General features: G+C 39.7%; 1 protein-coding gene across 1 annotated transcript in view; it reads right to left on the reverse strand.

Annotated features, from left to right (window-relative positions):
- Nucleotides 1-650: 650 nt before the first annotated feature.
- LOC140234047 (RB1-inducible coiled-coil protein 1-like) overlaps nucleotides 651-24,946 on the reverse strand; it is a 31,300-nt gene continuing 7,004 nt past the window's right edge. The window contains exons 4-20 of the mRNA XM_072314128.1: nucleotides 22,796-22,966; nucleotides 21,012-21,127; nucleotides 19,059-19,281; nucleotides 18,280-18,388; nucleotides 16,746-16,864; nucleotides 11,786-11,970; nucleotides 10,664-10,850; nucleotides 10,103-10,243; nucleotides 9,272-9,372; nucleotides 6,058-8,162; nucleotides 5,271-5,459; nucleotides 4,393-4,594; nucleotides 3,327-3,420; nucleotides 2,903-2,958; nucleotides 2,060-2,209; nucleotides 1,443-1,491; nucleotides 651-984 (exon numbers count right to left, since the gene is read on the reverse strand). Of these exons, the coding sequence (XP_072170229.1) occupies nucleotides 889-984; nucleotides 1,443-1,491; nucleotides 2,060-2,209; nucleotides 2,903-2,958; nucleotides 3,327-3,420; nucleotides 4,393-4,594; nucleotides 5,271-5,459; nucleotides 6,058-8,162; nucleotides 9,272-9,372; nucleotides 10,103-10,243; nucleotides 10,664-10,850; nucleotides 11,786-11,970; nucleotides 16,746-16,864; nucleotides 18,280-18,388; nucleotides 19,059-19,281; nucleotides 21,012-21,127; nucleotides 22,796-22,966 (4,293 nt within the window). The 3' untranslated portion in view covers nucleotides 651-888. The remainder of the gene's footprint in view (nucleotides 985-1,442; nucleotides 1,492-2,059; nucleotides 2,210-2,902; nucleotides 2,959-3,326; nucleotides 3,421-4,392; nucleotides 4,595-5,270; nucleotides 5,460-6,057; nucleotides 8,163-9,271; nucleotides 9,373-10,102; nucleotides 10,244-10,663; nucleotides 10,851-11,785; nucleotides 11,971-16,745; nucleotides 16,865-18,279; nucleotides 18,389-19,058; nucleotides 19,282-21,011; nucleotides 21,128-22,795; nucleotides 22,967-24,946) is intronic.

The following is a 24,946-nucleotide window of genomic DNA, read 5'->3' on the forward strand; positions in this document are numbered from 1 at the left end:
GTAGGGTCATGGGGTGAAAGGACTTTTGAAACAGACTACTTTGAATAGTCAGCTCTGCTTGTGTCCGCGTCTGTATGATTCCAACCAATCAAATCTTTCTTCTTTTAATAGTCCGTAAATTCCTGAATTACATTAACTGCTATTTGGAATTTTTGACATACTTTATGTTTACATTTGTTGTGTCATTACCATTTATGTTACCAGTTTACACTAAATACTGTATCATTTTCTAGGTTTCTGGTATCATGCAAAAGTGCCATCTTTAGCAGATGTGTGTGCTAGTATTTAGTTAATATCATTATCTAATAGAACTATCATTATTATGATTGTATTGCTTTACTCACTCAGTTACTATCACAACTGTCTGTTTCATCGATATTCTTACAGATAATAACTCCTAACAGATTCATTACATCATTTCAATATTATTATTATTATCATTATTATCATTATAATTATCAATAGTAGTTGTAGTATTTCATTATTATCATTATTATTATATTATTATTATTGTTATTGTTATCTTTATTATTGTTGTTGTTGTTGTTGTTGTTGCTGTTGTTATCAAGTCATTATTAATTTTGATCTATTGTCATTATCACATTTATGATAACCACAATTAATCTCCCTGATATCATCATTGCCTCTAATTCCTCATTTACCAGTGACCTGTTTCAATTTTGGGTTGTTAAAACTGGGTTCCAGCTGGGACTTCAAATCTATTCGGGAACCTATAATTACTATTATCATCTTTATCATTAACAAAGTCTAATTTTGTCACCATTATTGTTTTCAGTTATCATGATCTCATCATTAAGTTAAAGGCTTATACAAAATTACTTTTGAAATTATTACATTTTATCAGCCATCATCTTGATCTCCTCTTCATCATTTCCGTGGGACCTGTTCCAGCTTTGGGTCGTAGCGCACAGCCTTCACTCGGTAGAACTTGGTTCCAACTGGGACTTTGAATCTATTCTGGGCCTACAAGACAAAAAAAATTCAACAACACATGAATATACTAGAGACAGAGGGTAAAAGTGTTGTCACACACATCAAAGGACATACTGTATGTCAACATTGTCTCCATCAACAGGAAAGGCAAAACTCTCAAGAATAGAAAGCTTCTGATGCATCAAATTCCACACAGGGATCATAGGTTTTAAGTTGCTCTTTTCATTTTCGTTACACTTCTGCCCAATATCCACTCTTTACTGCTACTTCATACGCTTCATTCACTTGTATAAACCAATGTTGACATGTTATAAACAGTGATCTCTTTGCCCGGAGTGAAATGTGCAGGGATGGGCAAACATAGTGCTAACTCAAACCCATTTAAAAATGATATTGAGATAATTCATCTCTGCCGTAATGTTCTTTTTTAATTCCTACCACAAAATGATGAGGCATGAAAGAGTGGAAGAGATTCCTCCACGACTCACCTTCTTAGCCTGGCAGTATTCTTTGTCGGTAATCCGTGCTATGGTCCAACTGTTCAGGGAAATAGAGATATTGAGAGATACACATAAAGAGAGAGAGGGAGAGATGGAGTGGGGGGGGGGGGGGGGGGGAGAGACAGTCTTCTTTCGAGTCTGCTATCTCTTTTTCTGCATCGCTATCATAAGGGTCCACTTCCTTGTTGATGTACAGGTGTATGCTAAACTATCTTTTCAGTCTTGAGCAAAGACTTTTACAAATCAGAAATAGAATTAGAAACAACCAAAGCTTGTTGTAAAGGAAAAGATGGTTTCTTCACAAAAAAATTAACTTCTTCAGCCAAGGTTATTGCACTGCAAGCAGACAAGATTTTGCCTCCAGTTTAAAAGCAAATTGAAGATTTGATTTTGTTTATATGTTTGTTTTCTAGAAGGGAGAAGGAGAGGTTTCTGGAGGTTTCTGGTGGGAGAGGGGCTAAGCTTACGAGTACAATGACAGTTCTCAAAACTCTGTCTCACGACATCAACAGCACTCAGAAATGATAACTCGCAAACCACGAGGTACGCTTGGACAGGTGGTTAGTAAAGTGAATTTGACCTCTAATATAACGCCAAGTACTCACGATTTGCTGGGTGGCTGCAGCTTAGTTTTGAGTCCCAGACCCGCCAGCGACTCAGTGTGTAGAAAGTAGAGGGTGGGTTCCAAGCTGTACACCATGTAATTCTCTTGCCCCTCCTGGAAGAAGACAAAGATGAGGTCCCCGATGCTGATGCTAAAATTTACAAACAGACAAAGAATGAAACATAATGAATAATTTTAGCCATTTTTTCCTAGGATGGACAAGGTGACGACTATTAATAGAATTATTCATACTTTAACATTATTACATCTGGATTTCATTAATATTTGTTCTGTTTTAACACTCAAATCAGTATTGTTGATATTCAAAAATTCAGCTCGGAGGATTTTTTTATATATCATCGGTTGAGAATGGTAAGGGCGTTAAGTTGCCACTAAACGCATAGTGTTCGAGACAACTTAACGCCCTTCTCATTCTCAACAGACGATATGACACTTGAAATACAATTGTAATCAGTCTTGTCATCCCAGGGGCTAAATAGCTGTTCAAATGAACAAACACGTCAATATGAGATAAAGAGTGAGACAGAGCAAGACAATAAAAAGAGATCAATCAGAAGTGGGGAAAATATTAATCTGTGACACTGCATTTTTTTCTCCTTTAAATCTTACAATTTTACAAGAGGGAAAATAATTTTGTCATGAGTGGAAATGCGCCCCAAGTTTCATAAACTACATTGTACATTTCAAACTCTTCTCAATAGGTTCAGCTCAATAACCCATAAGTTCTTACATGTGATTTAAATAATGGCATAAATGGTAGTATGACGCTGTTGTTACATACTGGCTCTTAATTAAGTCTGCATTTTGGAAGGAAAATACTTACTCTGATATTGACACCTTCTCCATCCTGCCACCTAGAGACGATGTCCTCATGTGCATCTATGCAAATTAGGTGATAAAAGGAATGAATATTCTCAGCACACATTTATGATTCAGCAAACAGAATGTCAAATAAAATCTGTATATACAAAATGTGACAGATGATAATCTAAGGGTTTTTTTTTTTTTTCTCCCTTTGAGGTATGAATACTCTTGCATGTAATTTAATAGCCCGCAATTTATCTTTGCCACAATATCATCATAGTTATATTAACTTTCTATTCACAATTCAAATGTTCATTTCAACACTATTGCAAGTTAAAGTGCTTTTGAAATCAAAATTTCAGGTGCATTTTTTTCATATTCTACAAAAGTCAAGGACTGACGCTCTCCATGTTTCCATGAAAACCTGGTATCACTGTCCTCACCAGCTGTCTCTTGAGGGTGTGGCACTCTTGCTCCTTGGTGTGGAGGAGAGCTTTCAGTTGGTCCTGGGTCTCTGTGATCTCAGTCATCCCATCACTATAGTTACCAAGAAGAAAAACAAATAAAAGCAACATATGTAGGGGTTAAAGAGATGGTATAGTATTGGTTGAGATGAGGATTCAGCTTTTAATTTTTTGTGAGATACTTAGAAACCAAAGAGCATACAATTCTATGAGGAATTCATATTTCATTTGATGAACATTGGGTTTGAAATGATTGAGATATCCGAAAACAGAGTAAAACAGAGCAACCCTAATAAAAGGTGGGTTCCCCCTTTTATTAGTATCACTTTGTTTCAGATATCTCAGCCATTTCAAAACCTATTTTCATCAAATAAACTTTGAATTCCTCAGTAGAATTACAGTGTATATGCCTTTTCATATTTCATAAGATATTCCTCATTATCTCAAAAAATGATCATCAAAAAATGTTAGAAAACTGAAGTTCCATCCCATCCGAAACTATACCATCCCTTTACATGAGGAGTAACTAAATTCATGCAAGTTTGATGGACTAACATTCCCAATTACTGCCCCCAGTTAATATAACTGTGAAGCAGTATAAGATGTGATACAGTGTACATGTATTTGATATGCAGCTCCTCCTTTGCCTACTCAATAAGCAATGTTCACCTTTACACTGTATATTTCTGAAAATTTTGAATGAAGTTTTTTGTTCTTATTTTGTTTTTGTTTTTTTAAGTAATGAGGAATGCTGTACAAATGTAGCATCCTCAATAGGTGACATACAACGCAGTCTCTGCTAGCTACACACAAATGTCAATCATTTCTTTATAATCATATAAAGCAACCATGACTCCCTTCCAACAAACTAGGCAATAAGGATGAAATGGCTTGTTTATGGCACTACTATTGCTGCCAGGAAACTTGAACCAGGTACTACAAGTTGATCATTTTTTATGTCATCTACTGAGTCGTAATACATTGTAGCTACTGAAGGGGGTCAAAGGTCATCAGACAATGCCACGTCTGCACCCTCGCATCTCACCTCTGTGTGGAAACGACGAGTTCGGCGGGGCTCTCCCTGTCCTCGCGGTCGCTGCCCCCGTCCCCTCGTATCCGCCTCACCTCCTCCTCCAGCAGCTTCTTGTCCTGCAGGGCCTGCCACTCGTTCTCCTTGGCCCTCCTGAGGGCGCCCTGCAGCTCCGCGTCCAGGTCGCTCTTGTCTGTCAGCAGCTTCTCAATGGTGGCTGCAGGACAGGCGCACAAATGTGCGGATGGAGAAAAGGGTGAAGAATGAGCATTACTTTACAGCAGCTATCATAAGCGTTTGCACTTTGGCTCTTAACCCGTTGAGGACGGGCTGATTTTGCTACAACATGCATTTCCCATAGACACCTGCCCGAGTATACTCAGGACTCACCTTCCACAGGTTTAATTTATGACCCTTGATAAGCACAAACAGGAACTTACACATTCATATTGTACACTCAGAGATGCCAATCTCGTAAACACCTTTGCAGTATTCTAAGGGCCGAATAGGCCTATTTCTGAAGTAAAAGCAGTATTTTCTATGAAACCCGCAGTATTTTGGTAAAAAAACAGTATAAAATAATGCAAAAAAGTATGGTAACATTATTGCTTTCTACATTCTAGCTCATCACCTATACTATATCTTGTGACATAATGACAAATATACACACACTTGCATTTCACTATCAAGACACTACAAATTGCTCTCCATAAAGCTGTTACAAGATATTAGCAGGTAAAGGTGGGTTGACAGAAGACCAGACAACTTATGAGCCTTTTCCTGAGCTTTTCAATATGGCAAACACTATAACAACAAATCAAAACAACACAAACAATGTACACATGTATTTCCTCAATGGTAAAGGCCAACAGTGACACCCAACAGTCCCATACCTTTGATTTTGTGTTGCTCTTCAAGAAGTTGTCTCTCCCTCTCTTCCAGCTCGGAGATGCGTTTGTCCTTACTAGCAGCCACTTGGGCCACGGCCTTATTGAAGGCCACCTGTTGCTGACCGGCGGTGGAGGAGCTGGATGCCACGCTGGACATTGCACTCTCCGTCATGGTGTCCATTACCTTTGTCGCTGGACTCTGTAGTAGAGGTGTTATGTGCGAGTGTGTGTGTGTGTGTGTGTGTGCATATTTGTAAGTGTGTTAAGAGACAGAGAACAATCACAAGAAATATTCTCACACAATGGACCAAGAAATGCAATAGGAGTGCTACAACTAAACAAACAAAATTTGACATCACAGTGGATAGAGAAATGTAGCATCATTTTCTATTAACCACCCACTTTGACCTGTATCATCTCAATAGCGTGTTGTTCTTAACTTACAGTAAGAAGTGTATAATCACCCACCACTAATAACCACATCTATCAGTCCATTCCTGACCACCATCCCCCGACTCCGACCCCACCTAACCACGCGAAGAGAAATAGAAACAAATGCTAAAATCAAAGCAGCAGAAAAAAAATAAACTGTTGTCAATTCCAACAAAATTTGAACAGACATGGTAAAGGAAGATATGGCGAGATATAATTGCACTGCTCCGAGGTCTCAGGTTATATGACAGCAAGCTGGAGCATTTGATAGGATTTGACAGGATTAAGATATTGTCTGTGGGAACGAGATGCTCCATGTATCAAAGCAACTTGATATCAGAGGCAATGTGTTAATAACAAACCTGCTCTGCTTCTTTCTCCTGCTGCTGCTCAAACTTGGCCATCTCCAGAGCGATGCGGATGCCTTCCTGCTTCTCCTCCTCCAGGCGCTGCTTCAGGCTCTTCATCCTCTTCTCCTCCTCCCGCCGCTCCTCCTCCACGGCGGCCAGGACCGCGCTGGTCGTCTCCGTGGCGATGGACTCGGACCACTTGGCATTGAGGTCGGCCTCCTTCTGCTGCATCTCCCTGCGGAGTTCGTCGATGATGCCTTGCATCCGGCTCACCTCCTCCTGGTGGCCAGCTGCCAGAGATGACGCGGCGTCTCGTCGTGCCTCCTCCGCCCTCGCCTCGCACCTCTCCTCCATCTCGCGTCTCAGCCTGTCCCTCTCCTCCTCCTCCTCCTTTCTCCTCTCCTCCGATTCCGCCTCGCGGTGCTTCCTCTCACCCTCTAACGTCCTCTCGTGAGAGGCCTGCACCTCTGCCAATCGAGCCTCGTACTCCTTTTGCATTTCTGCTCTTAAACTTGTGGTATCATCCTCCACTTTCTGTTTTGCTTCCTCTACCCGGGCCCTTCCCTGCACCCTCTCTTCTTCCACTTTTTTCTCCCATGATGCCAGCATCTCTAACCTTACCTCCTGTAAATTTTCTTCAGCTCTTATATTCAACGACTCAATCTCTTTCACATGTCCTTCTTCCAATTTCCGTTTTTGATTGTCTAATGCATTTTCCATTTGTAACGCATGGGACTTCTTGAATTCTGCAAATTCTTCTAGATGGTTATTTTGTAGTGTTCTTTTTACTGCAGCTATTTCATTTTTAAATTCTGTTTTAAGTTCCGTTCTTAATTGTGCCAGTTCCTTTACTTTGTCTTCATTTAATTGTTTCTCCAGTTCTCCAAGTTTTTGCACATGTTTCTCTCTGAGCATCTCGATCTCCTTTTCCTTATCCTGTAGATTTGCCTCTAGGTCAGTAATTTCCATCTCAAACCCCATTTTCAGTGATGAAATCATTTGCTTCTCCTCCTCCTCTAGTTGATTCCTGAAGTCTTTCAAATCACTTTGGTGTTTTGACTTCAGCATCTCAGCACTGCTCTCCCTCTCACGCACTTCTTTCTCCAACAACCTCAATCTTTGGTCCGCTGCTGCAAGTTTTGCTCCCTGCTCAATGAGACTGGCTGTCAGTTCCGCCTTCTCTTTGTCAAATTCTGTTTGCAGTCGATCGGTGGCCTGCTTGACTGCCAAGAGTCTCGCTGCCTGAAACTCGTTTGCCACCAGGAGGGACTGCTCCGACACCTTTTGTCTGAAGTCGTCCACTTCCTTCTGCATCTGCGTCCAGGTGTCGCTGACCGACTTCCTGATGCAGTCACACTTAGTCCTCAACTCCCTGACGTGGGTCTGGACGACATCCTGTAGGCACTCCACCATGTTCTGCGATTCCTCCAGGCGCTGCGAGTTGCAGGAGATGCTTTCCTGGAGGTTGCCGATCTTGCACTCGGAGTCGCTCAGCTTCAGCTCCAGGGCTGCCTTCTTCCGCTCCAGTTCCTCCAGGACGCGCTCTTGGTCCCGAAGTTGCTCCCGCAGGGTCTGGTTCTCCTCCATGGGGGCCAGCGCCGCCGGGAGGATCTGGTCCATCTTGGCCCGGCTGCGCGCCAGGCTCTCCTCGTCCATGGGGCTGCCGATAGCCGAGTGGAACTCGCTGTCCACACCGTCCGGGAGGAGGGAGGCGAAGGGCGCGTCCCGGTAGAAGGACTCACACTTGGGAGAACTGAAGTCCCACTGTTCGCCAAGCGGAGACATGAGGGCCCCCTGCTCCAGGGATAGCATCTTTGGTTGACTGAGACGCCTCGCTCGGGGAGGGTCCTCCGGCAGAGCAGCGGCACTCATCCCGACGGGTTCCTCCGTGACAGTGTTGCTGCTGGTGGACTGGCTGTCCGTGGATGGCGTGCCGGTGGCTTTGGCGGGGCCTTGCACTGGAATGTCCTCGAGCGACGTCAGTTCTTGGTGAGATTCGGGCTCGAGGGATGCGAGATCTGTCTGAGTCTCGATCTCAAAACAGATGGGCCTGGGTGGCAGCTGCTGGGTGCTTACTGAGGTATCCAAGGAGAAGTGGCGATCTGATGGAAGCCTGCATACAAAAAAAAAGGCATTGTTATGTCTCCATTCATTTATGCGTCAATTTTTCCATTCATTCCTCTCGGCATTTTTGTATGCTTCATAAATAACAAAATATACATGATGATACACACTGGTATTGATTTACTGTAAACATTAATATTTTTGTGTGATTAATTGTTCACAATGAGCGACTCAAAAACGTTTTCATGGGTTCTTGAATTCACGCAGCACATTTGCTGACCCATTCAACACTGTTCAAGATGTGCAGACAAACTTGTGAAGATACTTTTGCGGGTTTTAGAATTCATGCTAGCCAGAAGTACATGTAGCGCAAATCATGTGAAAACCAATATACCGCGAAAATTTCTGCATTTATAGTATTCATCTTTCTTCTGATTCTTTGCTTTTTTGTTTTGCTTTATAAAGATAAAAATAAGATCTCATGTAAATGCATGTCTATCTATGTCCACATGTAAAATGCCAGTGAATTACCACTGTTCATAGTTGTCCTTATTCATGATTGAATTTCATATCGACATGCAAGATGGCGTATTTTTGGGGCGATAAAAAACCAAATTTTTTTTCAAAAGTTCTTTTTTACATTATGTATGTTGTTAAGTGCAATACGAATATTGGCAACTTGAAAGAAAACTGAGCAGTGCCAACAATACAAGGATGAATCTACTTTCATTTCAAATCCTGGCACACTTGATCATTTGCAAACATTTGCTGTGTCAACACACAAAACATGAAAGTTCAAACAGTACAACGATGCAGCATCATTCCAGATGGGGTTGACATCGTATGAGGGCTGGCATAGTTAATAACAACAAGCATATTTTGTTACACCACAATGGTGTTTGATTGTTTGTTTTTTTTCCATTTGATTTAACAAGTCTTATTCAAGTACAGACATCATGGTTATGAGGCAGACATTTAAATCTTTCATGGTATAAACAAACAGCAACTTATATCAAATCAAACAAAATGCACAAGAAAAAAACAAAAACGACGGAAGACACTAAAGGAAAAACTGTATGAAAGGGGCATCCAATGACTGTCGAATGGGTTAAGAACACTGGCTGTCAACATCACTGACTATTCCTTTCTACAACTTACTCCAGAATGTCTGCTAATTCAGGCACCTTATCCCTGAGTAGTATGATGTCTTGCTCGACAATTTTGGGGAGGGAGTCGTCATAGTTACCAGGGGGCGTGGTCTGGTGAGGAAACAAAGAGAGACACGCAAACAATGAAATCACTTGGAACAAGCCCTGCAGAAACACACTAAGCCCTGAATGGTAATACTCTACAGGGAACCATACACAGCAATATGTGCACGTTCCAATCTTTGATTCATCTAAAGCTAGGTTTGTTTTATCAAGCACTTCATGATTATATTACTTGAGTGGCGATTAAATACAATTGTATCTCCGATGTTCAAAAAAACCAAACAACCTACAACACTGTCCATATCCAGTCATTGTTAAAAGACTAAGTAACCACTGTTTTATCAGAAAGTTTGGTGCCACATAATTGGTCACATGAGATTTGCTTTTTGAGTTTGGGAGTGTAATAATGTCATTTTACATCTTGTAGTAACAATTCTATAACATATAATGGAAAGTCTCTTTCTGCAAAACAATATTAAATGAAATAAAAAGACAAAGTATGGTTATGAAAAGTATGTCCCTGATGAACATGTACACATATAAACCTTCAAACATTTTGCCTTTAAAAAGTGTATTATTTTGAAAAAAAAATAGAGAAAAGTTTAAAATCTAAGCTCAAACAATGGGCTGAGAGTCACATTCCAATCATATGCAAACAGAATTTTACATGGATCTCTCGAGCCATTATCTTGTCAACAGAATGATAGCAAAGTTCAGTGACCTCCGACCTTTGACCTCAAGGTGTAATACATACTGGCTGATGCAAACTGGAACTTACTGCAAAGGTGGGGGGCATCTCATAGAATCCTGGAAAGAGGGCATTGAGGAAGTGGTTCTGCATGAGGGCAGCAAAATTTTTCCTGCGTCGAATCTCGGAGTCGTGTTCTCCGTGTGATGTCTGGCTTACTCGCCCGGCCCACTGGTAAAGAAGAAAAAATAGTCATAAACACAAAGGATGTGTAGTAAGAAATATTACACTGAACTCGTCAGACTTTCTGCAATTCACTTCTAGGAAATAATGATGTCCATATTGAAAAAGCTTGACACTCAAAATACTTGCTTTTGTCATTCACTTATCCAAAAATCTTAATCTCTTACAACTACATGAGTAGTATTCTAGACCTCTAGTTTTCACTGATCCTTCAAAGGTTGTGTCAGTGACATGTAAACCAATGTCCTTGATTTAGTTTCAATTCCAAAGCGAAACATTTAAAGAACAATTCACTCTTGCTGTGATATGTGTGTGTCATAATATACCGGTAATTGGCATCAGTTTTATATGAATATGAAAGTGACTTAATGATAACGATCAAACTCACACATACAACAGCCTCCTCACCTGATGATACTGGGCATCATAGCAACGCCGGCGACACACCTCCACTACGGCTTTGGCATACAGACTCGGCGTCTGGCAAACTTGGCGAATGATTTCCAGCCGCTTGCGTAGCCGCTTCAGGTTCTCGTGGTACACCACCATCTTGCTGTGGGAGCTGCTAATTTGCTGCTCCACATACATGACCCATCTGCAGATGAGAGGTGGGATGAAGTGTGAGAGCGCAGCGAAATACTGATAATCTTCATCGTCGGGATCCCTCCATCCTGACCAATGTTTACCACTCTAGCATTTCAGTAATCAACGTGTCATCAGCAGTAACGAGGAATTATTCAATGCCTTTGACCACTGCCTTTACGGGTTCTATTTTTGGTGATTATTTGTACAGATGTGGCCCCCTAAAACAGAAGCATTTGTTTCCTCGGCCCTCAGTAATGAAGTAATTGGGTTCGATGTTTGAGGGTGTTCTCCTCATCCTAATGTGTCAGGAGAGGGAACCTTCATTTCATCACAGGGCAGCAGTCAAGTGTCACCGTCACATAAAGCTTACCCCCAAGAGCTTATCCCCAATACTTATTATCATAAAAAGCAGCAACACTGTCATCATTGTAATCATTACTAACACTGGCCTCATCATTGACATCTTCATCATCATCATTATCATCATCACAATAATCATCACCACCACCACCACCATCATCATCATTGACATTTTCTTATCATTATCATCATAATTATCATCATCATCACCACCATCATCATCATCACAATTATCAGTAACACCATCATCATCATCATCACAATTATCATTATCACCATCATCATAAGTATCATTAACACCATCATCATCATCACAATTATCATTATCACCATCATCACCATCATAATCATCATCATCATCATAATCATCATTATCATCATCATCATCATCATCACAAGTATCATTAACACCATCATCATCATCACAATTATCCTTTTCACCATCATCACCATCATCATCACAATCACAATCACAATCACAATCAGCATACAGTCATATGATTTTCATCATCAATGTTGGCACGGTGATTAGAGAAACCCTGACAGACAATGACCCAAAGATGGAGGAAAGATCAAGGATGATACCTGAGCCTGACGTGCAGATTCTGACACAGCTCCTCCTTAGCAACCTCGCATCGTCGACTCATCTCGGCCAGCTGGAGGTGCTTCTTGTACATGACGGTCAGCTGCTGCTGGTGGCTGAGGCAGAGGTCTGGCAGCACCGACGGGTCCTTGATGTTACTAGCCCTGGTTTGGTTTTGGACCAGGCCCTACATAGGTGGATATAGGTGGATTATGGGAAGGGGGTCAATTTCATCCTTGTGACAGATATATTGAGAACTTTTTATTTTTCTTGGGTTTTTTTTGTTTGTTTGTTTCCTACTGGTGCTCCACTGCTGAAAACAAACAAACAAACAAACAAACACAATAGAGATACACCTGTAATATGCATTCATTTGACACCACACTATAGACTCGGCCTAAATTCATAAAAAATTGCTATGATAGTAACTCTTGCTAGAGTGGCAATTGTCATGTTAATGACAAGAATCCAGCTTCACAGTTGCTATGCAAAGTTGTTATTCTAGCAAGACTTGCTACCCTAACATTTTCTATGAAATTAACCCAGTACTGCTTTCAGCACTGAATGACATGATCGACAAACAGTTGTACAACTTTTGTATTTGTATGGTATGACAAAATCCAAAATCACACAACTGACTGCTGCACCTCAGCATACATGTACATGTACCATGCTGCAATGAACTCAGTTTCATTTCATAGCAGCTGTTACCATGCTAGGAATATGTCTCACAGATTTATTGTCCACCTCAAAATTACATTTCGTATCTGATGAAAATAAGTCTCATCTACAAAGGAATCACTTCAGAGATAGAAGATACACGGTAGATAGATAATTCTCTCTTTTCAACTGAGATACATTTTACACTGGAGATTGGAATTGACCTCAAAATTTAATTAATGCAATTTCAGATATGAATACTGCTCAAGAAATGACAAGAAATTATCTGCAAATAGTACAGCTTCAATGTCTCATACTTTCCCTTTTCACAGACAATCTAGTATTTGACAATGCTTGTTCTAGGAGGGAAGGGTACCCTTACCCTCTGTAACTAATATAAAGTCCATATGCTTCTTAAACCTCACAAAGATAAGTACCAGGTACACACACTCATAAAACACGGAAGCATCACCCTCATTCAAGTAATAACTTTTCAACTTCACTACAACTTACATGCCACCAGATTGGGGGGGGGGGGTTAAGGTTGAAATAGTGGAGGAAAAGGGCTGCAGAGTGGATTGACATTAACTGACCACTAGTGGACAGCTGATGGGAGGGGTCAAGGTGACTGAGTCACGGCTACTGAAAGTGATCTCCCCGGTCAGTCATCAGCGGACAATGGCTTTTCACTACAAGCTCGGACAAAGACTGGGGGAAATTAGCTTTTGTTGATGCACTTGTGCAACTGCCGCCCGGAGTAATTACAAAAATCCAGGCCAGTCCACTTTCTGTTTCACCTTGACCAGGTAATAAATTGCAGATCCGACAGTGGTCGGGAGGTTCTTGATGTAACACGTATTACCTTGACCAGAGTATCTGCTGTACATGTACAAGCTATCAAATGAATACCAAAATGATAAAACTGCTTGGCTTGGAAATCTTCACAATTAACTAGTCACACTGACCTGTACTTAATCTTCAGTGAAAACTTTGATGCTGAATCAAAATTTTGGCCATGCTTCAAATTTCAGAATTAAAAAAAAAAAAAGAAGATGACAGTTTATGGACAAGAATTATGAGAGTGAGACATGCGGGTCTTTGCAAAAGTAGTAAAACTTTAGAGGTTGATACACATTGCATCAACTTAGATTCATGAAAGAAGCTAGAAGACACACAGAGCAAGTAACATTAATGTCTTTTTGTAACATAATGAAACAAATTATGGATCATTAGGATGAGAAGTTAAGTGCATTGTAGATGGCTTCTTTACATTAATTTGTTAGAGTACTGTGCAATGTTGCACAGCATGGCACAATGTATGTTTCAATTTTTTGTTTCTTTTCACTTATTCACAGTTTCAGAAAAATTAATAAAAACAAAAACAAAAGATGACCTTTTAATATACCAGAGACTCCAACCCCAAGCACCTTCTGATCTGGAGATTCTCCCGCCTGAAACCCCTAGCAAACGGGAGACCCAAGTTTATGTGTGCGAAGTTCCTAGGGTTATAGATGTTCTCTGGTGCTATCTAAGGCTTATTTTTGCAATATACGATAGCAATAAGTAAGAAATCCTTTCCAACGGGAGACATTGAGCCAGGGCGGGAGAAATTAAATCTCAAACGGGAGAACGGGAGATTTTGCAAAAGTGGGTTTTCGGCGGGAGATCTCCCGTCGAAAACGGGAGAGTTGGAGTCTCTGATATACTCAACACTACGTAGTATGACATGAGTACAAGTACATTGTACAACAAGCTGCCGTAGCATACACATTACACGAAAGTGTTATGCCCTGATAGAAAGGTACATATAGCATCTCAATAAAAGATACCCAGTCCAAATAAGACAATACAAAGAACAAAAAAACAAAACACAAATACACTTCTCCTCCCCCACCCCCCCCCACCCCCCCCCCCCACACACAAACTATGTGCTGAAATGCACAGAAACATGTTTGACACTTCATGTGCACATGGAAAGAATTAAAGTGATTATCCCAGAGCTTGACCATGTGGAAGAGTATAAATGTTGTAACTTCATGATGGTCAATTCTACCCACAAACTGACCCATAATGGACACTCCATCTCTGATCCATGGCCACTTTTAGAGAGCTTAACGAATGGCAGCTGCCCATTGTGACTTAAAGGGGAAGGCTAGTAACTGATCAGTGGGAATCAGTGGAAATGCTGGGAGATGATTGTTCCAATCCTTATGGGATTCCTTCAAGAGTTCATTGTATATCTATTGTTGTGGTGAAAATGATTTGCTTCAGAACGGTCTCATATTCAAGTAATGTGCAGATTAATGCTCCGTCACTGACCAGGGACGCTAACCTGGAAGCATTAAACTGCACATTACTTGAATATGAGACCATTGAATTCTGAAGCAAATCATTTTCACACAACAATAGATATACAATGAACTCTTGAATGAATCCCATAAGGATTGGAACAATCATCTCCCAGCATTTCCACTGATTCCCACTGATCAGTTACTAGCCTTCCCCTTTAAAACCTCCTCACAGTTACCCATCTAAGCTTCTCCACAGCTCCGCCCCTCTAAAAACCTTGGACATTATTACTATCATCACAGACATTAACAGATTGTCTACATAAGTAGCAAAAGACATAATGCCGCCAAGTTTATATTTGAAGAAATATGGACCTAACATACTCAGGGGTGGATCCACGAATTCAGTATAGAGGGGGCGCCTTTACAAAATTAATGGGGGGGGGGGGGCAGTGCCCCGCCCCCTTTTTTTCTTTTTATTTCTTATGTTTTGGCAAAAAATAAAGGGGGGGGGGGGTCGCGTGTCCGGTGCGTTCTCCCCTGGATCTGCCACTGATACTCTTCACCATCAATAGGCTCAGGGAGTTTCTGAGACTGTCGATTTCAAGCTGTAAATTTCACACTACTAAGCATAGGTTTAGGCACATTGAACGAACGTCTATGTTATGTATGGAGATAAAACTGCAAAATACATGAAGGGTATTAAAACAGTGATGATATAAACCAGGCAAAGACACACACACAGTTTCATGGGCCACACACAAAACCCATCTTAGACACAAAAACACCCCCCCCCCCCAACCCACATACACACTTACACACACACCTTTAACCCGTTGAGGACGAGTCAAGAGTATACTCCGGCACGTGTCTATGGGAAATAGCTACATGTATGGGTTGTAGCAAAATAAGTCTGTCCTCAACGGGTTAAGGGTAGACATGGGTGGTACTGTGATCTTCAATGTGGGTAGCTGCTGGCAATTGAAGGGCTAAAGGACTACATACTTTAAATCTACTTGTACAACGCTAGTAGAACTTCACATGCTCCAATTCTCAATCACTACTCCAGATTTCTTGGGTTTTTTTCTTCTTTTTCTTTATTTCTAAATTGCAAAGTTCTCCAAAAGCTTTGTTTTTGCTTACTTTTTGTTTGAGTCAACATTGTCTTGATAATTTAGTTATCACAGCTTTGTCTGTACAAACGATGAGTGATACTAATAATACAGACTTCAAACCATATTAGATTGCATTTTCTAGTGATAAACAGACAAGAGCATGCTCAAGTTATTAAGTATTCATAACCAATATCAAGAGTGTGCTGATTATTCATGTTTGTGTTATGAAAACTTCAGTGAAGGTAGACATGATATAGATATCAAGTAGACTGACATATCTTCACAGTTTGCTATTTTTGCCAAATGTACAGCATATACATACATGTAGTTCTACTTCTTGCTACATAAAGAATATTTTGAAGAATTCATAAATGCAAAACTGATAAATCCATGTTAACCAACTTGAGAAATATGAGATTGAAGCTGTTGTAAAAAACAAAGAGAAAAATTTATTCGAAGTATATTATGTGATAATTTTGATATTTTCAAAAATGTTTCTTGTTGTGTAACAACTGCAGTATCATTGAAAGATTTAATTTTTCTCTTTTTGATGATGACCTTACTTTAAAAATCTATGAAAATGGTGTTTATCAGCTTTTACATTCAAATTCTTCACTTCTTTCATCAATATTCCCCATCACAAATTGTCAGCTTAACCCGTCCCATACTGAATTCTGAAATGCCCATAGACCTAATACGCAGGCCACCAGGTTCCCATATGGAACAAGTTAACTCTTTACCTGTCAGAGGCTAGTCAAACTATGTAAAGATGTGGCCCTTGGGGATGATTACATAGAAGCAAAATTTCAAGAAATAAAGGGCTGTGACTCAAGAGCACGTAACACGTAGGGCAATTGGTCTGTTCATGCAGGTTCTAGGTTCAAGACTACATGTCATACCTGAGCCATCTCCGCCTGCTCTGTCAGCAGTCTCCGGGCTTGTAGTAGCAGCTGCTCCAGCCCAAATAGTCTCTCTCCCAGACCCTTGATCTCCTTCATGCCTGGATTGCTGACTGCCTCTGCAAAATGACAACACAACAGGTATTAAGCAGTGATGACACGCATTTTATGTGAATCTACCTATATTTTTCAGCTCACCAGAGATCGTTCACAAGTTCATCGGTACTCTGTAATGCCTCAACCAGAACATGGCCCATCATACAATGCATATCAGAAACTTTCTGAACCATGCAGGATTCAAAAGTAACACAACATCCCATCAACATTTTCATCAACAAATAGCCTATCACTTAGTAAACAAATAGCATCTGAGGATCTAAGCATCAAACCAACAGGCATGCATGGGGAAATCCAGTGACCAAAACATCAACATCTTCAGGAATTAATGAAAGACATTCATGTACACAGCAACGGTTCTGATGCCATTGAGATCTTCAGCATTGAGGCATCATACACTTGTATGCTCAAATCCCTGCTAACAAAATATGTAACATCACCATCAACCTCCAAAGAGCATCAGATACAGAAGGACACTCCTAACTCCATCAACCATCATCCATTCAAACCAAAAGTCTGCTTTCTAACTGCTTTTGTGCGGCAGTCTTCAGCAGGGAAGAAATTGTTTAAAAATCACAATAAAATCTCCCTACCAATACACAAGTACCACTCACCCCCCCCCCCCCCCTTTCACTCAGTACATGGTCAACATCTTCATGGAAAATTGTACAATTATGGTTTTTCTAATATTTTTTTTTTCTCTTCTTTCATGGGGGTGGAAACTTGAACTAATACTACAAGTGTACATGTACTTCAGAAACGTGTTGGTGTGGTCTTTATGAAGTTGTAATTGCTGTATAGAAGCAAGTCAGAAAGTAGAGTCATTGATCTTATCACTAAAAGCACAACATCAAACAGCTTGCAATAAATGCTCTACATATGATTTAATTTACCTTGATCTTCTACCTGAAATTCCAGAACTACATTGTACAAACAACTCAATGCTAAGGACCACAGTTCGTTACTATGGTCAGAACAGATATTGATTTCGCGTAAATTTGATGTACAGTTGTACATTTACCTCCACCTATGGATGATTAACTTTTGCCACCATCTTTTTTTTTTTGGTCTTCTTTTCTCTTTTTTATTATCAGCATTATTACTCAAAAACGAAAATTGATGAAATTTTCAGGATAGACACATCATGCTAAAAGGATTACATGACTTGGTGATCAGGATCAGGACCCAGATCTCATATTCTTTTTGACAGTTTGTTGGGGGGGGGTTGTCAGATTTTTTTTTTTTTTTTTTCCATTCATTTGACTGATATTTTGACGGAGAGTTTCATGGCATTTGACAGCCCATGGCCTTGTAAGAGGTTGCACTCTCGAAGTGCCTCTAGCTATGATGGAGAACAGTGTAGTCTCTTACCTAGACAGGTCTTAAAGCTATGATGGAGGAGAGTGTAGTCTCTTACCCAGACAGGTCTTAATCTCGCCAGAGATCGTGTCGAGAACCGGTTGGCTAAACTGCTCCACCATCTTGCTACACTGACCAGCCATCTGGTGCAGGGTGCTCCGCTGGTCCTGAAGGCAACAGAATGGGTAACAAGAAAGAGAGTTATAATACAGTGTATTTCTAGTATCTATGTCTAGTATATCACAGCTTTTTTTTTTCAATTTTTCTTTCTTCTGCTTTTACTCATGGTCTATCATTTGAAATGGATGTAGGTATCTTTGCTCCCCATGTGATGCAAATGTCATTTCTATAATTGCCATATTCTTTACCCAAACAAATTGTGATACATGTTTACGGACACTGTTGGAAAATCACAACAGCACAAGTTGGAGCAGTATCTCTATCTTTTCTTTGTAAAACACAATGGAAAAATGTGACTCACTTGAATAGAAATGGGTAATAGTATCTTACCAATAAAAAAAAAAAACACTCATAATTATATAAAGATGTCTGTACAGAAGATTGTGTTGCACTTTCTCAAAAAGTATAATCAACTCTAAAAGACATCTAGTAGTATTTTTCACACATCATATGTGCGTAAGAATACTCAAACTGCACACAGCAGAACTGTCTGTGAAAGTAGCACGAGCTTGCATGTTTGAACTTGAATTGCATTTTAGCTTATCCTCTACCAATAGGGAAAATCTGCCACTCCAAGCAGCCAACCACTGAAAATGTTAAAAAATTAATTAAAAAAAATAATAATTTTTTGGGAAAGTCCCAACTTTCTGCCCTCACCTGTCTGCTGATCCACATCATGAGGGTGACCTCCCCGCCCTGGGGTTCCCCCTCCTGAGAGGAGGAGGACCGGTCACCCCCCTGGAGGCAGGGGAGCAGGGGGGTCTTCTCCAGGAGGCTCAGGATGTGGGCAAACTCCTCCAGCCGCTGGACGTAGTTCGGCCTCTCCTTCAGGAAGTCGACCATGTTCTGCTGAAAGACCTGCGCTCTCTGCTGGAAGGCACTATAGTTAGGAGAGCAGCAAACATTAACCCCTGGTTTCAAAATCAACAAATTTCCTCCCACAAATTGAAATACAATAACGATAATGATAATTAACCATTCACAAAAAAAAAAAAAAAAAATATTACAAAGTAATAATGGCTTAATCCCTTCATTTAATGTTGATTTAATGTTGGAATCATATCATCACTACTGTTGTTGTATAATAATGTTCAGACTTCCTTAGTGTATTCATTTTTGTATATATTTTGACAATCAAAGAACTGGTACGAAGATTGAATAATTTGGAGTATTTATATGCAGAAGTTTATATAGAAAAATGTTAGTATTTGTCCTTCAACTGAAGTGCAATATATGTGCTTACATCTGTATGTCCATTTTGTTTGAATTGTCTTGTTTTTATATTTATCCAGATGCATACAGCTTCTTTCCCTTTCTTTCCTTCCTTTCCCCCTCTACTCACTCCTCTTCCCCCTTATCCTTACATTCCCCCTGCTCTCTCTTTGTGCCTCCCTTTTCTTCTCCCCTAGCATTTGTTTTCTTTGTTCTCCTGTCTCCCCCTCACTCTGTTCCTGTCTCAGCCTCACACTACATGTAGCATCTTCTATCTCTCAACATTCCTCATTCCACGCCTCCTCCCTTATCCTTCTATACCCTTTTCATTAGCTTAAAGGGTTGTGATACGTCACTAATGGAGGATATAAGATACATGTATGTAAAACGGGTTTGTTTGTTTTTTTTTTCACTCAACTCTGTTTTTGTTCCAATATACATGTACATGTAATTTATATACTGAATGTACTTCCACTACTGATGTACCGATGATTTGTTTTGTTGTTGTCGTAGTGGTTGTATTTTGTTCGTGTGTTGTATACAAATGTATGTAAGTTATTTTGTCTCACTGTATTTTTATCGATGTAAATCAGACACAATTCAGCCGTTCGGCTGCGAAGTTTGATCAATAAACCATTCCATACCATTCCATACCATACCATACCATTCATGCGCCTATGCACTTAATAGCTAAGAGGGATGGTAGAGTTCTGGTCAGATGGGATTCAGATTTTCAGTTTTAGCATGATGATTAGAAACCACTCATGAAACATGAAAAGGCATACAATTCTAAGAGGAATTCAAAGTTTATTTGATGAAAATTTGTTTTGAAATGGCTGATACAATGTATATCCAAAACAAAGAGGTCCTAATAAAAGGTGGGTGAAGAACACTTTCTTTCACTTTGTTTTGTTACTTCACCCTTAACAGGGTGTTCAGACGCTAAAAATTTATACTAGAATGGTATAGCTATACCGTTTGTGTACATTGTATATCATGAATTTATACGTCTAAAGGCTAACGAAACGTCGTATAATGAAACGGTGTATAATGAAATGACGGTCAGAGCATTGTTTCGAACTAGAACTCGATAACGAATCAGCATTCAATCCTGTCCATTGTGCGTCTGAACGTATGGCGACCATAAAACGGTATAACTGGGCGGGGCTTAATGGGTTCGCGCACAAAAGGTTACCCCATAGCCGTCACTTGTGACCATAACAGCATGCACAGTGGAAAACTGCACATCTATATGACGTTTTCCAGCACGGTCGAGATTAGCGTCTGAACAGTTTTGTCGGCTATATGATGATTCTCTATACGTTGTGTCTTTATTGAGTTTTGGTAAAAACTGGCTTGCGTCTGAACATGGGGTAAGAGTTCCTAGGGGCATCGTACCTGGTAATGTCATCGAGGTTTGCGATCACGGCCATCCAGCCCTGCTGCTGTAGATGCTGGTTGTGTATCAGACTCTCACAGAGTCTCAGCTTCTCCTTGGCCACCTCATGGAATTGCTGGAATATTTCAAAGATTGGAAAGGGACACATTAACACTTGACATGCAATAAAACATTTAGCAAAGAACACATTTGTTTATACTGGCCCGAGCTATTGGAATTCCATGCATCCTGATATTAAAAATGCCCCCTCAATATACTCATTCAAGAGGAAATTGAAAGTTTCTTTATTGCAACCTTATTCTACTGAATAGAATTAACCAGCTGTTATAACTTTTTTCTAAGAACCAACGTTTTCACATATTGATTGCCAAGAATACTTTAGCTTTTTTATACTTATTCATATAATGCTACGATATTTCTCCGATCATATGTCTATTGCCCTGCTCTTTCTCGCGTCACTTTTTCTCACTTTCTCGACACACTTCTTACCAGATCGCTGTCTCTGTAGAACGTTTTTGTCTGTTCTGTTCTTTTCTATTATGTTAAAAAAGCTTTGCCTCATTTTGTCTTGTCTCATAGTCAACTCTCCATTGTATTGTTACTCCTACCCCAGTCTCATTTCATGTTTATTCGTTTGTATATCTGTCTGCTTTTGTTGATCTATCTTTCTAGTGGGCTTCCAGACTATTACTTTTTTCCTCAACTGATGTTTTTCCTCCGAGGGGCCCACAATCTACAAGCTTTGTCTTCTTAGTGGGTCCCTCCATTTTTCGAATTTTGCATACTGTATAATTACTTCTAATCACTTGAGTTACATGATAGTGTATAATTATTATAAGGTGGTACAATCATTGTATATACATTCTTTCATGTTATACTTTACGCACCTTAATTTCTGTTATCAAAAAAGTGATGTTCATATCTTTTTTGTCGGAAAATGAAATAAAACATTGAATTGAATTGAATTGAAAACTATCCATAAATCTAGAAAGTATTTACAAACACATTTTCAAGGATTGTTTTATAATATCACTATCCCCCAGTATGAAGCAAGTAAATACATATAATTTATGCACCAGAGAGGAAGAAAGCAGCACTGGAAATACACTTCCCAAAGAAATTTGGTAAAATTCATTTTGGTGGGGGTTTGGGGTATTTTTTGGAAGTTTGGTATTTTTCTGGCCATTTGAGCACTCGAACACAGTGGAAAGGGAAATTGCAAATACTGTACATCATCAGCATTATTCAAATCTAATTATTTAATTCATCGGCAGTTAGCAAATTTAATGCTTCTAGATTAAAATATTCTTTTTATGTGCTGTTTGTATTCTTATTTACTCATTTCCGCTAATTCATTCTCTTGCAATTGCAATTATGTATTTGCTATTTTATATACATTTTATGAAGTTACAGTAGTTTCACTTTTCCCAATGTGCAACATTCTTTTTTCTTCAATGGATTGGCAAAATTCAACTTTTTTGAAGAAACCTGTTAGATTTCTTTATATTTTGTAATACTGTTTATAAATTAAAAAAATAATAATTTACAGGTCCTTATTACATTTTTATCAATTTGTAATATTTTCATTGTTTTCTACACTACATACAGCATCTCGTCTTTTGTTCATTGAGCTTTGTGTTTGTTTGTTTCTTAATTCAGAAGACTAAAGAAAAAAGGAACATCATCTGGCAGAATTGCAAGGCCAAGTTGAAATAAACTGCAGACATAGAAGCCCAATATGCTAAACACATAGTCTGTCTGTCACCAGCGACAACCTCCTCACCAGTGCCAGTTGCGTGCGCGCCACCACGGCGCTGTAGCTGGGGGGCAGGTTCTTCAGTCCCTCCACCTGGAGCCGGAGGTTGTCCTCCCCAGCCTGGGACATGCTGGTCACAACTGGTGGGTTGGCTGACTCGATGGTTCCCTTGCTGAACAGGAAGATGGGGTTTGTGTCCTGTAGAAAGGTCACATCAATAGCTCAGCTGATCAATCAATCAATCTCTGAATGACATTATCAATGGCTAGAGCTGCATACACTCTTTGACAAATTGCGTGTTTAACCCGTTGAGGACGGGCTGATTTTGCTACAACATGCATTTCCCATAGACCCCTGCCCGAGTACACTCGGGACTCGTCCTCAACAGGCTAACATGTCTTTAAAGCTTTAACAAGTAAAACTTATCCCAAAGCACACACTGATTTGAGCTAAATGCTGAAAAAAAAAGCAGAACAATAACACTTGCAGGACTTTCACACAACCATTGTTTGCAGAAGGTGGTCATTTTAAACTTTGATTTTCTTAAAAAAAAAAAAAAAGAACAGACCAGTCAGTTTCCTGAAAAGGTACAGTTGCACAAAGAGTAAAACATTTTCAGTATTTCAAAAGATAAATAGTATCACATGTCTTTGACATTTCTCGCATGAAAACTGCAATGAGCAACATTTCAAAACAAATCATTTGGAAAATCGTATTCCCTAGACTCATGCATCTCAACCTTTTTTTAAACCCTGAGGCCCATTTTGGCTCCTGCAGTATTTTTCGAGGCCTAGTCAGATCGAAAGCGAATCTTTCTTATTTCATTCTGGCCAACATTGCTGCCCACTTGAGAGAGTTTTGCAGCCTACTGGTGGGCCACAGACCACTGGTTGAGAAGCAATGCCCTAGACCACTACAGCTTTGCCTGTAGATCAATATGATTCCTAGATGTCTTTCTTTTTTCATCATTTTTAAGGTCAATCAGCAAAAAACTCTGTTCTCCTTTCAATTAAGATTACATGCCACTCTCTAGTTTCGATTTGTTTTGAAGTGCATTCTATAAACGTCCCATTCATTAAAGTGATTTGTTTATTGTTGCATTTAACCCTTTATGTGCTTTGAGTGACAGTTGGCAGAGAAAACCCTATAGCATTGGACACAATGTCCAGGGTCCCAAGCACAGACTATATCTTATACATTCAGGACATTCCATGCAAAAATTCTCTGTTTATAATTGGTGGGGAATGAGAAGTAGATCATGTGATGGCATAACACAAAGCGAAACTTCCTGTTCACTTTAACCCGTTGAGGATGAGTCCCGAGTGTACTCGGGCAGGTGTCTATGGGAAATGCGTGTTGTAGCAAAATCAGTCCGTCCCAAACGGGTTAAGGAAGATGGACAGTCATACTTTCATTGGGCCATACACATTATAATCACTCCTGTGCAGGCCTTACCTACAACATGTATACCAATTACAAAGGTGTATTGAATACTTTCTCCGCAGGTTTCATTCACATAGGTACAACGTACTGTAAAACGAGGAATGTTCGCGTGCATTTTAATTTCACAAATTTCGCAAGAGCCAAGAGTCATGAAATTTAAATGCACTTGAAAGTTCTTGTTTACACTATATGCATTGAATGTTAGAGGCAACTCATGAAAATTTCATGCCGCCAAAAAGGCTGTTGGCTCCAATTCACGAAAAATTTTGCCATGTATCGTGTTTTACCGTAGAGTTGTTGGAAATCAGTTGGATACAATATGATTTCTTTTGTTCCAAGTTTTATCAAAGCACACACCTAAAAAAAAAAAAAAAAAAAAAAAACAGAAAGGAAAGAAAGCATAAATCACAGTTTTTAACACTTCTTATGTATGGGCAAACAATATATTCATTTGGCAAAATATTGTCAACCCTGAACTGTTCCTGCTCTTTGCTTCCCTCAATTGCTTGCATATGTGGCAATGTTTCAGCAAAAGTAGGCTCAACAGGAAGAGGGGAAGGTCATCAAAATTGTTAATCAAATTTGTCTTGTTTAAATTTGACACAGACTTTGTCTTGTTTAAATTTGACACAGACTTTGTCTGGTGCACATGCAGCTGATCCATGGAATCACTTGGCTCAGCATATAGCCCGGTCTGAAAATGTAGTACATATCTATTCTGTCCATTAGAGGTCC

The sequence above is a fragment of the Diadema setosum genome, chromosome 10 (genome assembly GCF_964275005.1).
Source record: "Diadema setosum chromosome 10, eeDiaSeto1, whole genome shotgun sequence".
Classification (NCBI taxonomy): domain Eukaryota; kingdom Metazoa; phylum Echinodermata; class Echinoidea; order Diadematoida; family Diadematidae; genus Diadema; species Diadema setosum.